We start from the raw sequence: 14,785 nt of genomic DNA on the forward strand, positions 1-14,785 counted from the left end.
TAGCCGTACTATGGAGCCATACATCAGCCTGACCCTGCACTTCATCGACTCAGAATTCTGTCTGAACGTAAGATGTCTCCAAACTGCGTTCATGCCCGAAGACCACACTGGACTGAACATCGCCCTTGGACAGAGGGAGTCTCTGGCGGAATGGGGATTACCAGAGGGAAAGCTTGTCTGCATCACCACGGACAATGCCGCTAACATAAAGCTTGCGGTGGAGGTCAACGGATGGTTGAGGCTCCAATGTTTCGGGCACAGACTCCACCTGGCCATAGGTGAGTACTAGCAAATATGTTTTAATATGGGAAAAATGCCATGAGTTTGTTTTTAGCTTTGCGCTCTTAATCTACCATCTTTTTTTCCGGTTCCCGCTCTTGAGACGCGAACATAAACGTGATCTGTCTATGCTGTCTTATTTTGCATGAAAGGCAATTTGATTGTTTTTATGCGAAAAATGCCATGAGTGTTACAATAATAGGTGTTTTTACAATGTACAGTGGCTATTTCTCAGTAACTTTATAAAAATATAAGCATAAAAAGTAAAACGTTATTTTTTAGCTTCGCGCTCTTAAGGAGTGTCCATAAACGTGATCTGATTGGCTAGTACTGTGCTGTCGTTTTTGCTTGAAAGTCAATTTGATTAGATCACGCTTGCGTTGCCTCATGATTGTGATTGTGTGATCTAGTAAGTAAAGGACACACATTTTGATTTCAAACTTAATCAAATAAATTTGTACCTCGTAAAATATGGGAGATTGTAGGACTATTTATTGTGATTTTTAAAGTGCTCTTAGCTAATGTGATACTAAATATGTTTTTATTTTATTTTTGTTATTTTAGAGAATGCAATGAAGGATCCAAGGATCAGCCGTGCAATGGGGGTCTGCAAGAAACTGGTCAGCAGTTTCTCCTACAGCTGGAAAAAAAAGAGGGAGCTTCAACTGGTGCAGAAGCAGTTGAATCTGCCTGAACACTCCCTGAAGACAGAATGTCCAACCCGATGGGGGTCCAGGCAGGCCATGATTGAGAGGGTCCTTGAGCAGCAGAAGGCCATTGCTCAGGTCCTTTCCAATGACAGGAAACTCAGACATCTCACACTCTCTTGGCAGGACGTGGATGTTCTAGAAGCTGTTAATAAGTCGCTAAGCCCTCTGGTTGAGTTCACGGATGCACTTTCAGGAGAGAGATATGTTAGTGTGTCTTTTGTGAAACCAACCCTTCACCTCTTCAACAATTCGATCTTAAAAGACCAGGAGGATGACACACCACTTGCAAAAACAATCAAACACAACATACTGACATATCTTAATGACAAATACAGTGACCGAACAACCCAAGAGCTACTTGATGTGGCCTCTGCCCTGGACCCAAGATTCAAGCTAAAGTACGTTGACGAAGACGTCCGTGGATCCATTGTTGATAGACTGAAAGTGGAGATGAGGGATGTGATGAATGCCACGGTAATAATAATAATAACAATAATTATTATAATAATATCAGACAAAGTCATTTATGTGTTTACAAATATTGTAATATTAACACACAATTGTTAAATATGATTCCCTTTTCTTTTTTTTGCCTCTAAGGAGAAAGCCCCGCATGAAACGGCTGCTTTGCCTGCTGATGCAGAGGATGCTGGTGCAGGTAAGAAGAGGAAGAAGGACCTGGCCAGCTTCTTCAAGGTCACTGCATATAAGGTTGCAGGGCCTCCTCCACAACAGGACCAAGCCATTGCTTCAGAGATCCAGTCTTATTTCCACACTGAGACACTAGATCCTGAGGAGGACCCTCTGACATGGTGGAGAGAGGCCAAAAGGATGTACCCACGTCTTTCACATTTGGCCAGGAAATACTTGTGTATTCCTGCCACAAGTTCCTCTTCAGAGCGAGTATTTAGCACAAGCGGAAATATTGTTACCTGCTTGCGCTCATCTCAGAAACCTGATCATGTCAACAGGCTGGTATTTCTGGCAAAAAAACTTTAAGTAACCCCACAGATGAGCTACACACAGGAGCACACACACAAGCACATACACAGGAGCGCACACGCACAGATAATTGTTTCTATGTCATAATTGATTGTGTAAATATATGTGTTTTATCAAAATGTTATATTCAGAATGTTGTGTCAGTGCACTTATACACAAAGAAAGTTAATTTTGGATACTTATACGTGTTTCTGTGTGATATTTGATGGTCTTAATATGTATATTTTATTCATTCAATGTTTTATAAAAATCAAATGTTATATTCAGAATGTTGTGGCAGTGCACTTAAACAAGAAGAAAGTTAATTTTGGATACTTATACGTGTTTCTATGTCATTGATTGTGTCAATAAATGCATGTTTTTAAACTCAAAAATAATCGTTTGAATAATCGTGATATCAATATTGACCAAAATAATCGTGATTATGATTTTTCCCAAAATCGAGCAGCCCTACTATATAGCCTACTCTGGTGTGTTTATATAACGTGGTGGTGTTGTGTTTTTCAGGCCTGGCCATGTCAGATCGCAGACCCAGAAAGACAATTTTTACCCATGATGAGGTCATCATTTTGATATCAAAATATAAAGAAAAAAAATCTGCGCTGGAGTCTAAATTTAACACCTTCATAACCAACAAATTAAAACTACAAATATGGGAGGAGATAACGGAGGCCGTTAATGCCAAAGGAGTTGCGCTCCGAGAGGCTAAAGATGTCAGGAAGAAGTGGAGTGACTTAAAAATTCAAGCAATGGAAGACTTTCCCAAGTCGGTTTCAACTGGGGGTGGGCCAAAGGAAGACATAGGGCCATACTCTTCACTGGTCCTGGACATCCTAGGGGAAGATTCTCCCTGTCTCATTGGTGTTGAAGGAGGTGGAGTGGAGAGTGGTGTGTCAGTGAAGGAAACACCAACCCCACCTCTGGAAGACTGCCCCCCTTCACCTGGACCATCTCACCAGCAGTGTTGGGTATCGTTACTTTTGAAAGTAATCAGTTAGGTTACTTTGTTACTATCAATTAAAAGTAATCCGTTACGTTACTACGTTACCTATAAATAAAAGAAACGCGTTAGAGTACTCGTGCGTTACCAACAATTAAAATGCGTTTGGGGTGCGTGCGTGTCCGCCTAGCGCAACAACAACACACATCCTCCTTTAGATGCACCAACAGTGCTGACTGTTTATGAATCAATCATGAACCTATAGCATAAGGACAGGAAAGACAGTCATCATATTGCACGTTTTATTTAACAGGCATTCATCCTTTGATCATTTGAACAGCTTCCATGAATAACATACTCCGGTAACAGGCAGTTATTTTAACAGAATGTAGCTTACCGTATTGGCTGCGCACAAAAGAACAGTGCGTCACACATAGCTTATCCACTTTACAAGTGCATTCGCCTAACAAAGTGCTTAACAGGTAGGCACGCAACCTTTTAGAATTGGAAATTTAACTAAATTTAACCGTATGCGTTGCACAAAAGAACAGTGCATGGCACTAAAAAAACATTGAAGAACTGAAAATGTTCGTGTGACCCTATAGCCCTACATTCATAACAATCACGTAGGCTACCTTTAGCCTATGTATCACCAAAGTAATGGTTGAAACGTAGGAGAAGAAGGTGCTCAAAACGACCACTATGTTCTTCTTGTCCTTTTCGCTCTGTAACTCAAAATAATGAGCGTACCTCCAGGAATCTAAGGCTATCTTCTCGTCCATCTTGCCGCGGTGACACACGTAGCTTACACACACAGGTGCGCGCGCACACACACACAGAGAGCGAGAGAGAGAGATGCAAGGAGCAGGGCAGCAGCATCTGACTAAATGCAGAAAACCCGGGACTTTACTTTCCTTATCGAGGGAAAATCTTAAAGTAACGGAGTAACGAGTGGTTATTTTGGAAATTAACGAGTTACTGATTACTGAATTCGCAAAACTAACGCGTTAGGTTACTCGTTACTGAAAAAAACGAATAAGAGTACTCTAACGCGTTAGTTCTAACGCATTACCCCCAACACTGCTCACCAGCCAGTACAATCACCAACACCTGAGCCTGCCATAACAGGCTCAGGCTCAGGTTCTGAGCCTCAACTGCTGCCACCTCCATCTAAGCGCCTAAAGCGACCCAGAGAGGGAAAAGAAGACCTTTACATTCTGAGACATGAACTCATAAGCGTCGAAATTGAAAAGGTCAAGGAAGAGATTTTAAAGATAAGAGCTGAAAAGGAAAAAATAGATCTGGAAAAATACAAGTTAAATTTGGAAATTTTAAAACTACAAGAAGAGTTGAAAGCACATGGCTACACAACTCTTGAGCTGTAATCTTTCTTTTTCTCTTTGTTATATCACTAATTGTTATCTATCTAAAACTTAAATACTGTTATCCAAATAATTTTTTTTTTTGTGGGACAAAAAACGTTTTATTGTGTCTAGCTAAAATGTGTTCTTGCGAGGTACGCTCGAACAGTAGCTGCTTCAGCATGCAGGTTGTTTTCCATGCCTTGGGGAACATCCAGGTCACCATCATCATCAGCAGCAGCATTTTCCATCAGTGGTACATTCCATGCCATGGCCATGTTATGCAGCACCACACAGGCACCAGCTACAACTGCAGCTCTATCTGGTTCCATTATTATGCCTGTCAATAACCCAAAAAACAATATACATGCATGTCATTTAAAAACTAGTTTGTAAGTAACTACTTTGCACTACAGACATTTTCTAACTTCGTAATTGTTTATCAGTAGGTGGCGCTGGTGCGCTAGACCAAAGGTAGTAGTAGCTGTATGTAACATTAACTCTAAGGCTGGTTTAAGCTTGGCATCTTTTTATTTATTTTTTTTACTTAAAGCAGGTGACTGTAGTCTAGGAAATTAAATGAATGGTTTAGCCTCTGTTAATGCCAAATTGTGACCATGAGAGGCATTACCTCTATGCAGACACGCCCAGCGCTTTTTAAGAACTCCAATACACCTCTCCACCGCATTCCTGGTTTTTATGTGCGCTGAGTTGTAGCGCTCTTCGTGGTAATTGGCTGGGTTGAGGTATGGAGTCATCAGCCACGGCCTGAGAGGATAGCCCGAGTCCCCCAGGAGTCTCCCTGGATAAGTGCCTGCCTCGAATTCCCCCCAAAGCCTGGATTGCCTTAGAATATAACTGTCGTGTTTAGACCCAGGCCACTTGATCACGCAGTTTGTTATTTTGAGGTCAGCGTCACACACTATCTGGGCATTGATCGAGTGGTAGCCTTTTCTGTTGACGAATACATTTTCATGCTCCGTGGGGGTTTTGATCCTGATGTGAGTCCCATCCACACAGCCCAGCACGTCAGGGAAGCCAGCGATGTTAAAAAACTTCTGACGTGCGATGATTTGTTGGTCAGGTTGGGATGGGAAACCGACGAAGGTGTTAATGCGTCTGCATTAGGGATGGGAAGATTCACCGGTTCGCACCGATGCATCGTCATAAAAGCTCACGATGCGATGGCCCGGATCAAAAATGGGTGCATCGGATACAATGTGGGATGAACCGCGATGCATCGTACCTAAAATTTTTGCATCGGTATAATCCGGTACAATTGTATATTTCTAGATTCCCCCTCTCTAACTGTTTCCTAAACGCGCTCTCATCTCCACTGCTGTCAGTGGCAGATTCTCGTGAAGTGTCGCGGCCAAGTATCGCGCAAGTTGAAGGAGTGTTCGGGAGAGTTACAATGGCTGATGAGGAGTTATACGTCCCTAAAGCTTGCAATAAGTCCAAGGTTTGGCAAAACTTTGGCTTTGCAAAGAAAGAAAGAACATGAACCACGACATGGAGGAGAAAGGGATTGTTGGCGGCGAATGTCTCCCGCTTGAGCCCCGCTGAGGGACCACCGCCGGAGGCGGAGGTGCATAAGCGCTGCGCTGCCCGGCAAAGATCCCTTTCTCCTCCTTGTCGTGGTTCATGTTCTTGAGGGAGTCAAAGCCAAAGTTCCTTCCCCCCAATTCATTCTCAACCTTGGCTGAGATAACCCCCACTACGAGTCTCGTTGTAGAAATACCAGAGACGAGAGTCCGACGTGTTATGAGCCATCACACCAACAGCAGAACGGTTATCCAAATAACAAGGAAGTGTACAACACTTGCGTTACAGTCCTGGAGCTCTATATCTAAATAATATCATATAATACATAAGATATCTATATCATATAACATATTGTGTGCGCCTCCAGACGATATTATGAATCACAAACGACTTTGTCGGGTTCTGCGACGTCTCTGGGGTCTCATTTATAACCGTTGCGTACGCACAAAACAGGGCTGAAAGTTGCGTACGTGACTTTTCACGCCAAGGTTGTGATCTATAAAAAACCAACTTGACGGGAAAATGTGCGCAGCCCTAAGCAAACTCTGACCCATGCGTACGCATGGTTTGGAGGAAAAGGAGAATTGGCGACACAGACGGTGTGGTGGTGAACTGAAGTCAGACCGAAGAATTGCAGAGTGAGAAGAACGATTATGTTTTATCATCGCCCTTCATAAATTTAATTTCAACCCGTATCATGCGTTAAATCCTAATCAGAATAATTTAAATCCACTGCGTTATTTCTCAGTTATAACTCCAGAAATATCTCCTTAGAATAGAAATAAAAAGAAATTCTCTATATTTAATCCCGTTACTCCATACTGTCCACTGACGGCGCGACTGCATGGAATAGAGCATCTGTCCAACATGTGTCAATAACATCATATTTTTATGTGACACTGTAAACATCTGTAATCCTTAGCCCAAGTGAAGGAGTTCAAGTACCTCGGGGTCTTGTTCGCGAGTGAGGGTACTATGGAGCGTGAGATTGGCCGGAGAATCTGAGCAGCGGGGGCGGTATTGCGTTCGCTTTACCGCACCGTTGTAACGAAAAGAGAGCTGAGCCGCAAGGCAAAGCTCTCGATCTACCGGTCGATCTTCGTTCCTATCCTCACCTATGGTCTTGAGGGCTCGGTGATGACCGAAAGGACGAGATCGCGGGTACAAGCGGCCGAGATGAGATTTCTCAGAAGGGTGGCTGGCGTCTCCCTTAGGGATAGGGTGAGAAGCTTAGCCATCCGTGAGGAACTCGGATTAGAGCCGCTGCTCCTTTACTTAGAAAGGAGTCAGCTGAGGTGGTTCGGGCATCTGGTAAGGATGCCCACTGGGCGCCTTCCTTGGGAGGTGTTTCAGGCACGTCCAGTGGGGAGGAGACCTCGGGGAAGACCCAGGACTAGGTGGAGAGATTATATCTCAACACTGGCCTGGGAACGCCTCGGGATCCCCCCGTCAGAGCTGCTCAATGTGGCCCGGGAAGGGGAAGTCTGGGGCCCCCTGCTTGAGCTGCTCCCCCCGCGACCCGACCCCGGATAAGCGGACGAAAATGAGATGAGATGAGACTGTAAACACATAAACAAATGTCAATTAAATCAAGTGTGAAAAACCAAGCCACACTCCTCATCACAATCGTTGTCCGTTACTCTTGATGCTTTTCATGACAAATCAGGCATTAAAAAGGGGTTATGTTCAAGAACATTTTACGTGGGTGATTACAAACTGATTATCCAAGGCGTTCTCGTCAGTCTTATTACCGTAATCCTATAAATACAGAGGTGAGCGCCGTGGTAATGCTGCACCATATGGCACTTCTGGCGGACCATTCAAATGGCAGGATTCGGAGGGAGAGGGTATTTAGGGACCATAACGATTTATTGGTAGGCTACATAAAAATATGTAACTCTATGTCAGACCACTTCTTTTTTTAATTCTGGGAAAGTGCGCTCCGTGCTACTGACAGAGTTCACTGCTGCAGCAACATGTTGCCACTCACTCTGCTTTTTGTTGTTGGCGATCCCAATCCCGTGACCGCCGAACAAAACTACCTTTCGGGCCTCCATCTCACCCACAAGTGTCTCCACTTCAACCTCCGTGAAATTTCGCTTTTTTGATTTTCTCAGTACTCCTGCCATTGTTTCAGACATAATACCGGCATCTGAGTCTGTTTTATATGCAGATCGCATTCATGAGGTCATTTGCATTGACCATTTATGGTTAAAAAGGGGCGTGTAGAGGGCGGAACGTGAAGCTGATTCAGCTGCGCACAATTGTAGTCAGTATGTGATTTATAAAGCAAAGATTGCGTACAGGTGTGCGTACGCAGTGTTTTATAAATCCGAATATTTTTTGGCGCACGCAAAACTTGGCTTCTGGGCGTACGCACATTTTTAGTAACGATCCCACGCACAGTTTTATAAATGAGACCCCTGGTTCTTCCACTTTCACATCAACCTGAAGTCGACTGAACCGCGCGCTGCCTGCTGCCGGCTGCCCGCTGCCGGGCGATGGTGCCTCGCGGCAACCGGCGGCATGTCGCAGTTCATGTACTTCAGCGAGTCAAACCAAAGTTCCTTTCCCCCAATTCCTTCTCAACCATGGCTTAGATAACCCCCACGACAGTCTCGTTGTGGAAATACAAGACACGTCAAAGAACCGACAAGAAACACTTGCGTTACAGTGTGTGTATTCACACACACACATGTGGCGCTCGCACGGTCGAGTCTCATTGGCGGGCCAACGTCTCTGGGCAGGCCAGGCAGAGTAAGGGGAGGAGCTGAGATTCCTGATGACGTCATGAGCACAGACATTCCAAATCAGCGCGCTTCAGGCTCCGTTTTTTCAAAGGCGAGCAGAACAGCTAGTGCTAGTTTTACACCAAACGCAAGTTTTAGCCACTGGGGGACCATAGGCAGGCTAGGGAACTCATATTTATGTTAGAAAACCTCCCAAAGTGAGATTTTCATGTCATGGGACCTTTAAGAAAAACCTGAAAATAGGACAAATTAGTTAAATTTAGTGTGTGAGGCAGTTGATCCACATGTTTAGGATGAAGCAAACTGTGTTGTGACTGTCAGGTATAGTGAAAAAATGTTACATTCAGAACACACTTATGCACATACACATACACATTACACATACATGTTTTCTTTTGTCAGAAACCTTGTTACTGATTTGTTGTCTGACAAACAAAAATGTTACATTCAGAACACACTTACACACATACACATAAATGTTTTCTTTTGTCAGAAACCTGGTTACTGATTTGTTGTCTGACAAATAAATAAATCATTATGTATCATATTAAATTGCATAGAATTGTATTATTTAGCATCGCATCTTGTCGAATCGCATCTTGTTGAATCGCATCGTGTCGAATCGTATCGTCTCGAATCGCAATAGGGGTGAATCGTATCGTATCGCATTAGTAGCTGCTTTTATGTATCTTGAATGTATCGGATCGTTGGCAGTGCATCGAGATGTGTATCGCATCGTCCTCCTGATGGAGATGCACATCCCTAGTCTGCATAATGACAGTGCCACAGAGCGGACTGTCCTACAAACAGTGGACTTGTGTACCTGTATTGAGTCCCCCACAAGACTTTGAAATGAACCGGTGGCAAAGTATCTGAGTGCTAGACACACTTGTAAAGATGGAGAAAGGGCCCCGTTCCTGTCCGTGTCATGTCTTAAGTCATTAGCGAGTGTGTCCGTTATCCGCATTATTTCTGTGCGACGAAATCGAAAACGCATGTACAAATCTACGTCGTCGTAGATGTCCAATGGATTTAACCGATCACGAAGAACGCGTTGTCTCCGTAAACAATATCCTTCCTCATTTTCTTCGTTTTGAAGTAACCTTTCTAACCGATCGAAATGAAAAGCCATGCCAACTAGGGATGCACCGCTTTTTTCACCTCCGATACCGATACCGATATCCAGGGCTCTACGCAAACTTTTTTTTTCAGGAGCACTCGTGCCCCTAAGTTAAAAAATTTAGGAGCACAGGAAAAAAAATGGGGGCACAATAGGTTTTTGTTTAGAACATTTATTAGCGTGCAGAAATTGCACACACCAACAGAACCCACTTAATAAAGCAAAATGAAGACAAATAAATAGACAAGATTACATTCAGGCTACACAAAACAGCACCAATTTCGGCTTCCACCGTACCAGGGTTATTGGGCTGGGTGTGATTTATATAGAAATCGGGCAGCGAGAATGCCTAGTGGACTCGATGTGTTTCACCACAGCATCGCGTTTCAGATTAGGGTTCCCCGTTATAAACAGAGAGGAGCCTGCCATTGCCGATGGGGCTTCCTTACAAAATGTACAGAACATTTTCATGTTCTTAGCATCATAAACTAGCCACCCGAAATCCTTCAACCAGTCAGGGGTTGAATTTGTAGACTTTATCGTCTACCATAACAGCATTAACTTTCTCCACGCAGTCTATTCATAATATTGTAATGACCACGGAAGAGGCAGTGAATGAAGTATTGATTAGACAGCGATTTAGATACCTAATAAACCGTTGGAACACACAAGACTGGTAACCATAGCAACGTAGGTAAACAAACCCTGCTAAACCCTCCCGTAGCGCTCCCCGCGCTACGGCTATCCGGAGGAGCACAGAGCTTTTGACCGTGATATTGTATATACAATACAGGGCTGTAGTGGAGGGTAAACGCACGTAAACGCTGTTTACGCACCTCTGGAATTTAGGAAATAGCGTTTACGCACCTCTAAATAGCGTTTACGCACCTCTAAGTGGCGTTTACGAACTTCAAAGTTCCCTGTGCCTTGTATTCTGCCATTGGAATAATCGGAAATAAATTTAGTATCATTTTAAAACACCTAAAACAAAGTTTCAAATTGTTGAACAAATAAACGCTGTAATCTGAATCATTTTCATGTGCGCTGTAGGCCTATGCTATTATGGTCTGTGACCCTCCAATCAGTGCCTTGCGGCTGCGGCGGCGACACCAATCAGGATCCAGGAAAATATGTAAACAGGAAGTATGTAAACACATGGCCCTACGCGTTGTGGATTATCATGCCTGCCTACCTGTCATTAATAAGCCATGGATATCAGGCGATTTTTGAAGAGACCTTCGAGTGCTCCCACTCCAACAGAAGCCCGAAAAAGGCCTCAAGTACAAAGTAAGACTGAAGATGATCAATTCACATGAGTTGTTTTTGTGTTTTATAAATCAATTTTACTTGATGAACTATTAAATGACTACGAGCATTCAGATTGGCCAATGCGTAGTCATGCTATCCGTGTACTGCCCCTGTCAAGGTGAGCGAAAGTCAGTCAGAGTTTTACTATCCATATCAAACTTCGGTTTTGGCGTATCAACTTCGCTATAGCTCGGTCGCTATGTTAAAGCCTCAATTTGGAGATGCGAGGTTGGCGGTTGCAGCCGTGGACTCCGTGGCTGAACCGTGGATCGGGCGGATGACGCGACAAAAATATATATTTTAATTAAATTCGGGCGGTTGGCGGTTAAATCGATTATTATTTATTTTCTTTTAAATTATTTTCCCAGCAAACTGGCCTATTCCCCTAGACTAGAGGAACCGTATGGGGAATCCAAGTTGAAACAACTTGCCCAAAGGTTCAGACTTGATGACAGAAAAATTCTTGAAGGCTATAGGGATTTTAAGGATAACTCAAGCATCATTCCAGAAAACCTTGCACCACTCCTGAATATCGACCATCTCATTCCAGTTAGCACTGCTGAGTGTGAGAGGAGGTTCAGCTTAATGAACATCATAGTGTGCCCCCTGAGATGCAGTCTGCACTTCATGGTCACAGTGTCGTCCTTGATGTTTATTCAACTGAATGGCCCACCACTCAGCCACCACAAAGTTCAATCCAACACGTATGTGAAGTCCTGGCTGGTGAAGCACAGGGGAGCCATGAACCCCAGAACACACCCCTGCAAGGCAGGACCTGACGTGGAGGACATGAGACCCTCTGGGCACTACTGTGAAAAGCATGCATACTAATACACACACATACACACATGCCATAGATATAGTTCTTAATCTACACATACCTTTCTTTACTGTTGATATTTGAATAACTTGAATAAACTACAAACACATTCATTAACTGTCATTGATTGATTTAATATGACTTTAATTGATAACATAATGGAATATAGCCAGGCTTGCCTTACAGAGTCGCAACACTTTGCGTTGCGTTGCGTTGTGTCGAGGTCGGTCTGATCACAAAATTCATAGTTTACCCACCTCTAATTTGACCACTACAGCCCTGATACAATAAAATTATATAATATACTATTCTATATAGAGCTCGGGGAGTCGCAAACGGCAGCAATCACTTTCTCCTCCATGCTGCGGTTCACCCCGGACTGCACTGCAGGGAACGGTTGGCCGGTTGAAAACTGATTGGCTGTTACGTAACGCACGTCACTCAGTGGCCACGCTGTTGAACGCTGATTGGCTGTCATCACGCGAATGTCGCGGCAAAGTTTAAATATTTCAATCCACCTGAAATCCACGTGAACGCGCTCGCCCGTGCCGGGCAAAAGTGTCGCGCTGCAAATGGAATCGCTGCTTTGTATGGAATCGTTTCGCCCCTTCGCGTTTGGTGTGAACGCACAGTATAGTGCGCTGTGGAGAAGTCACTCGCACGCGTGCTCCTGTTTTGTTTTTCTCGTTCGCACGCCGAAATATTCACTCGCAAATGCGAGTGAAATGGGCGCACTGTAGAGCCCTGCCGATATCTGAGGTTTAGTATCGGCCGATACCGATCCGATACCGATATAGAAAAACAGCGCGAAATTATGGCTACAAACTGTAAGTTTCATTGAGGGGAAAAGACTGGGATCATGAGACTTGAATTTTTTGAGGTGCTTTATAAGGTTTGTGGTATTAAAGCTAGAAGGTTTAGTACCACCCCTCGGGACATTTACTTTGCATATGTTGCATGTAGCCGTGGAGCTTGCTGGCTTAGGTAAAGTGAAATAGCTCCAGATAGCAGATCCTTTTGCTCGCTCCATTTTGCAATCACTGTAGGCTCCGCACGGCGTGTTGCTTGTTTATGACGTCACTCACAGCGCACAGCATAGAAACTGAATAGATCAGCCAATAGATAGATAGATACACTTTTATTAATCCCGTGAGAACATTTTCGTGGGAAATTCAATTATCAAAGCAGCAAGGTAGTAGGAATAGGATTCAAGTATGTACATAAACGTAAAAAAAAAGAAAAAAAAAAAGTCTTTTTTAATATGGATCGGCCCATTTGTCACCGATACCCGATTTAGAAATGTCTTCAATATCGGTACCGATACCGATACAAATATCGGATCGGTGCATCCCTAATGCCAACGGTAGCGGGCGGTTTAACGGCGGACTTTACACCTACTAAGTAGGAGGTGTAAGTTTTAGGATATAACTTAAGCCTACGTTGGACGTATGTGGTGTGGTGCAACATTGTAACAATTAAGAGCTTTCAACCTAAACTCCTCCGTAAGGCCAATTTACGGTGGAACTAAGCTAAGTGGGACCTTACGTTCTGCTGGTGCAACTGGACCCTGGTGGCTATGTATAGTAATTACAGCTTATGTGTTCGATCTTGCTCCCATGTGGCTATGTGGGGGTAATGTAGCTTGTGTGTTCGATCCTGCTTCCTAGTGGCTATGTGGGGGTAATGCAGCTTGTGTGTTCGATCCTGCTTCCTAGTGGCTTATGTGCTTAAAATACGTAACAGTTGGTCAACTAGTTTTAGCGCCCACTGTTTTCAGAGCGGTACAAACCTTTCAGAGCCCTCCGTACTCCCGGGGCCTCTACAAATTCTCTTTTTTGCATTGGAAATTTCCTTTCCTATGGAGATGACCCGGAAGTGCTTGGAGGAGAAGTGGCTTGAATTCTAAAAATGCTTAGGAAAGGAGCCTCAATGCTTCCTTTAACCCTCCTTTAGCCTAGGTTACTCCTGAGCAACCTTTGCGAAAGGAAAGGTGATAGTGGTATCCCATAATCCTTTAATGCGGCAATATTTAAAGAAACGTGCCATTGCCACTGACGAAGAGTAGGCTCTACGCGAAGACGCATCAGAGACGCGGTAAAGCAGAAGAATAGAAGAGAAGAAAATACAATTGATAATAATGGATACCAATTCCAGAAATATATTATTTGAATCGAAATGAAATTTCTGTTTATTAAGCACACAATATAAACCATAAGAAAATAAAATGCAGACTTCACATTTAAGAAAGATGTGGGCAGTTAATTTCAACATCAACATAAGTTGAGCCTCTTTTTATCTTTTTATTCACATGTGAATTGGGTTTTCAACTAGCCTAAAATATTTTCGTTGGCCAAGTCCGACCGAAGTGATTCTCAATGTTGGCGACAACCTGATAGAAATCAATACGACAAGAGCGGATCAAAAGAGCGCTTGTTGTAGACCAACTTCGGAAAACTGTAGTTCCACTGTAAAGACGCTAAATTCAGCAATACGCAATGACGTTGGTTAGGAAAAGTGGAGTCAAATTCATTTTAAGCAGCGCTGTCTTTTCCTATGTTCAAAAGGAAGCACCTTTTCATCTCTCCTTGACCCGATGACATTTTCCTCAAGGGTTAAGTAAAGGAGGCATAAAGGTTAGGAGATTTGACCATTCGTAGAGGCCCCTGGTCTACATATGCCTATTTAATTTGACAACTCTCAGGTGTTCATGTTCGAAGTGGTTGATTTGAGCGTTTTTGCCTCATTCCCTTTCCATATTAAATAATATTATCAATACTAATGAATAAAAAAACTGTGCAATGTTTGGTCCCAAAAGGAGACCTGCACAGCACTGATATGTTTATTGTTTGTCATTGGCTTGGTTCCTATACATGCAAACTCTAGGAGAAGATAATTTTGAGGGGAATGAGGCAGAGAAAAATATCTGACCATAATAAACCATATTGTATGT

At 43.4% G+C, this 14,785-nt stretch overlaps 1 protein-coding gene across 1 annotated transcript; it reads left to right on the forward strand.

Moving 5' to 3' along the window:
* Positions 1-583: 583 nt before the first annotated feature.
* LOC130388296 (E3 SUMO-protein ligase ZBED1-like) lies at positions 584-2,093 on the forward strand. Its single transcript, XM_056597739.1, has 2 exons — positions 584-1,463; positions 1,590-2,093. The coding sequence occupies exons 1-2, from the start codon at positions 852-854 to the stop codon at positions 1,986-1,988; spliced, it is 1,011 nt and encodes a 336-aa protein (XP_056453714.1). The 5' UTR covers positions 584-851; the 3' UTR covers positions 1,989-2,093.
* The last annotated feature ends 12,692 nt before the right edge of the window (positions 2,094-14,785 follow it).

This window comes from Gadus chalcogrammus, chromosome 8, assembly GCF_026213295.1.
Source record: "Gadus chalcogrammus isolate NIFS_2021 chromosome 8, NIFS_Gcha_1.0, whole genome shotgun sequence".
Lineage (NCBI taxonomy): Eukaryota > Metazoa > Chordata > Actinopteri > Gadiformes > Gadidae > Gadus > Gadus chalcogrammus.

Excerpts from the sequence above, each read along its gene's own strand:
- LOC130388296 (XM_056597739.1), top strand. The coding sequence starts at position 852 with ATGAAGGATCCAAGGATCAGCCGTGCAATGGGGGTCTGCAAGAAACTG. Across the intron at positions 1,464-1,589 it reads GGGATGTGATGAATGCCACG|GAGAAAGCCCCGCATGAAAC; the intron begins GTAATAATAATA and ends TTTGCCTCTAAG.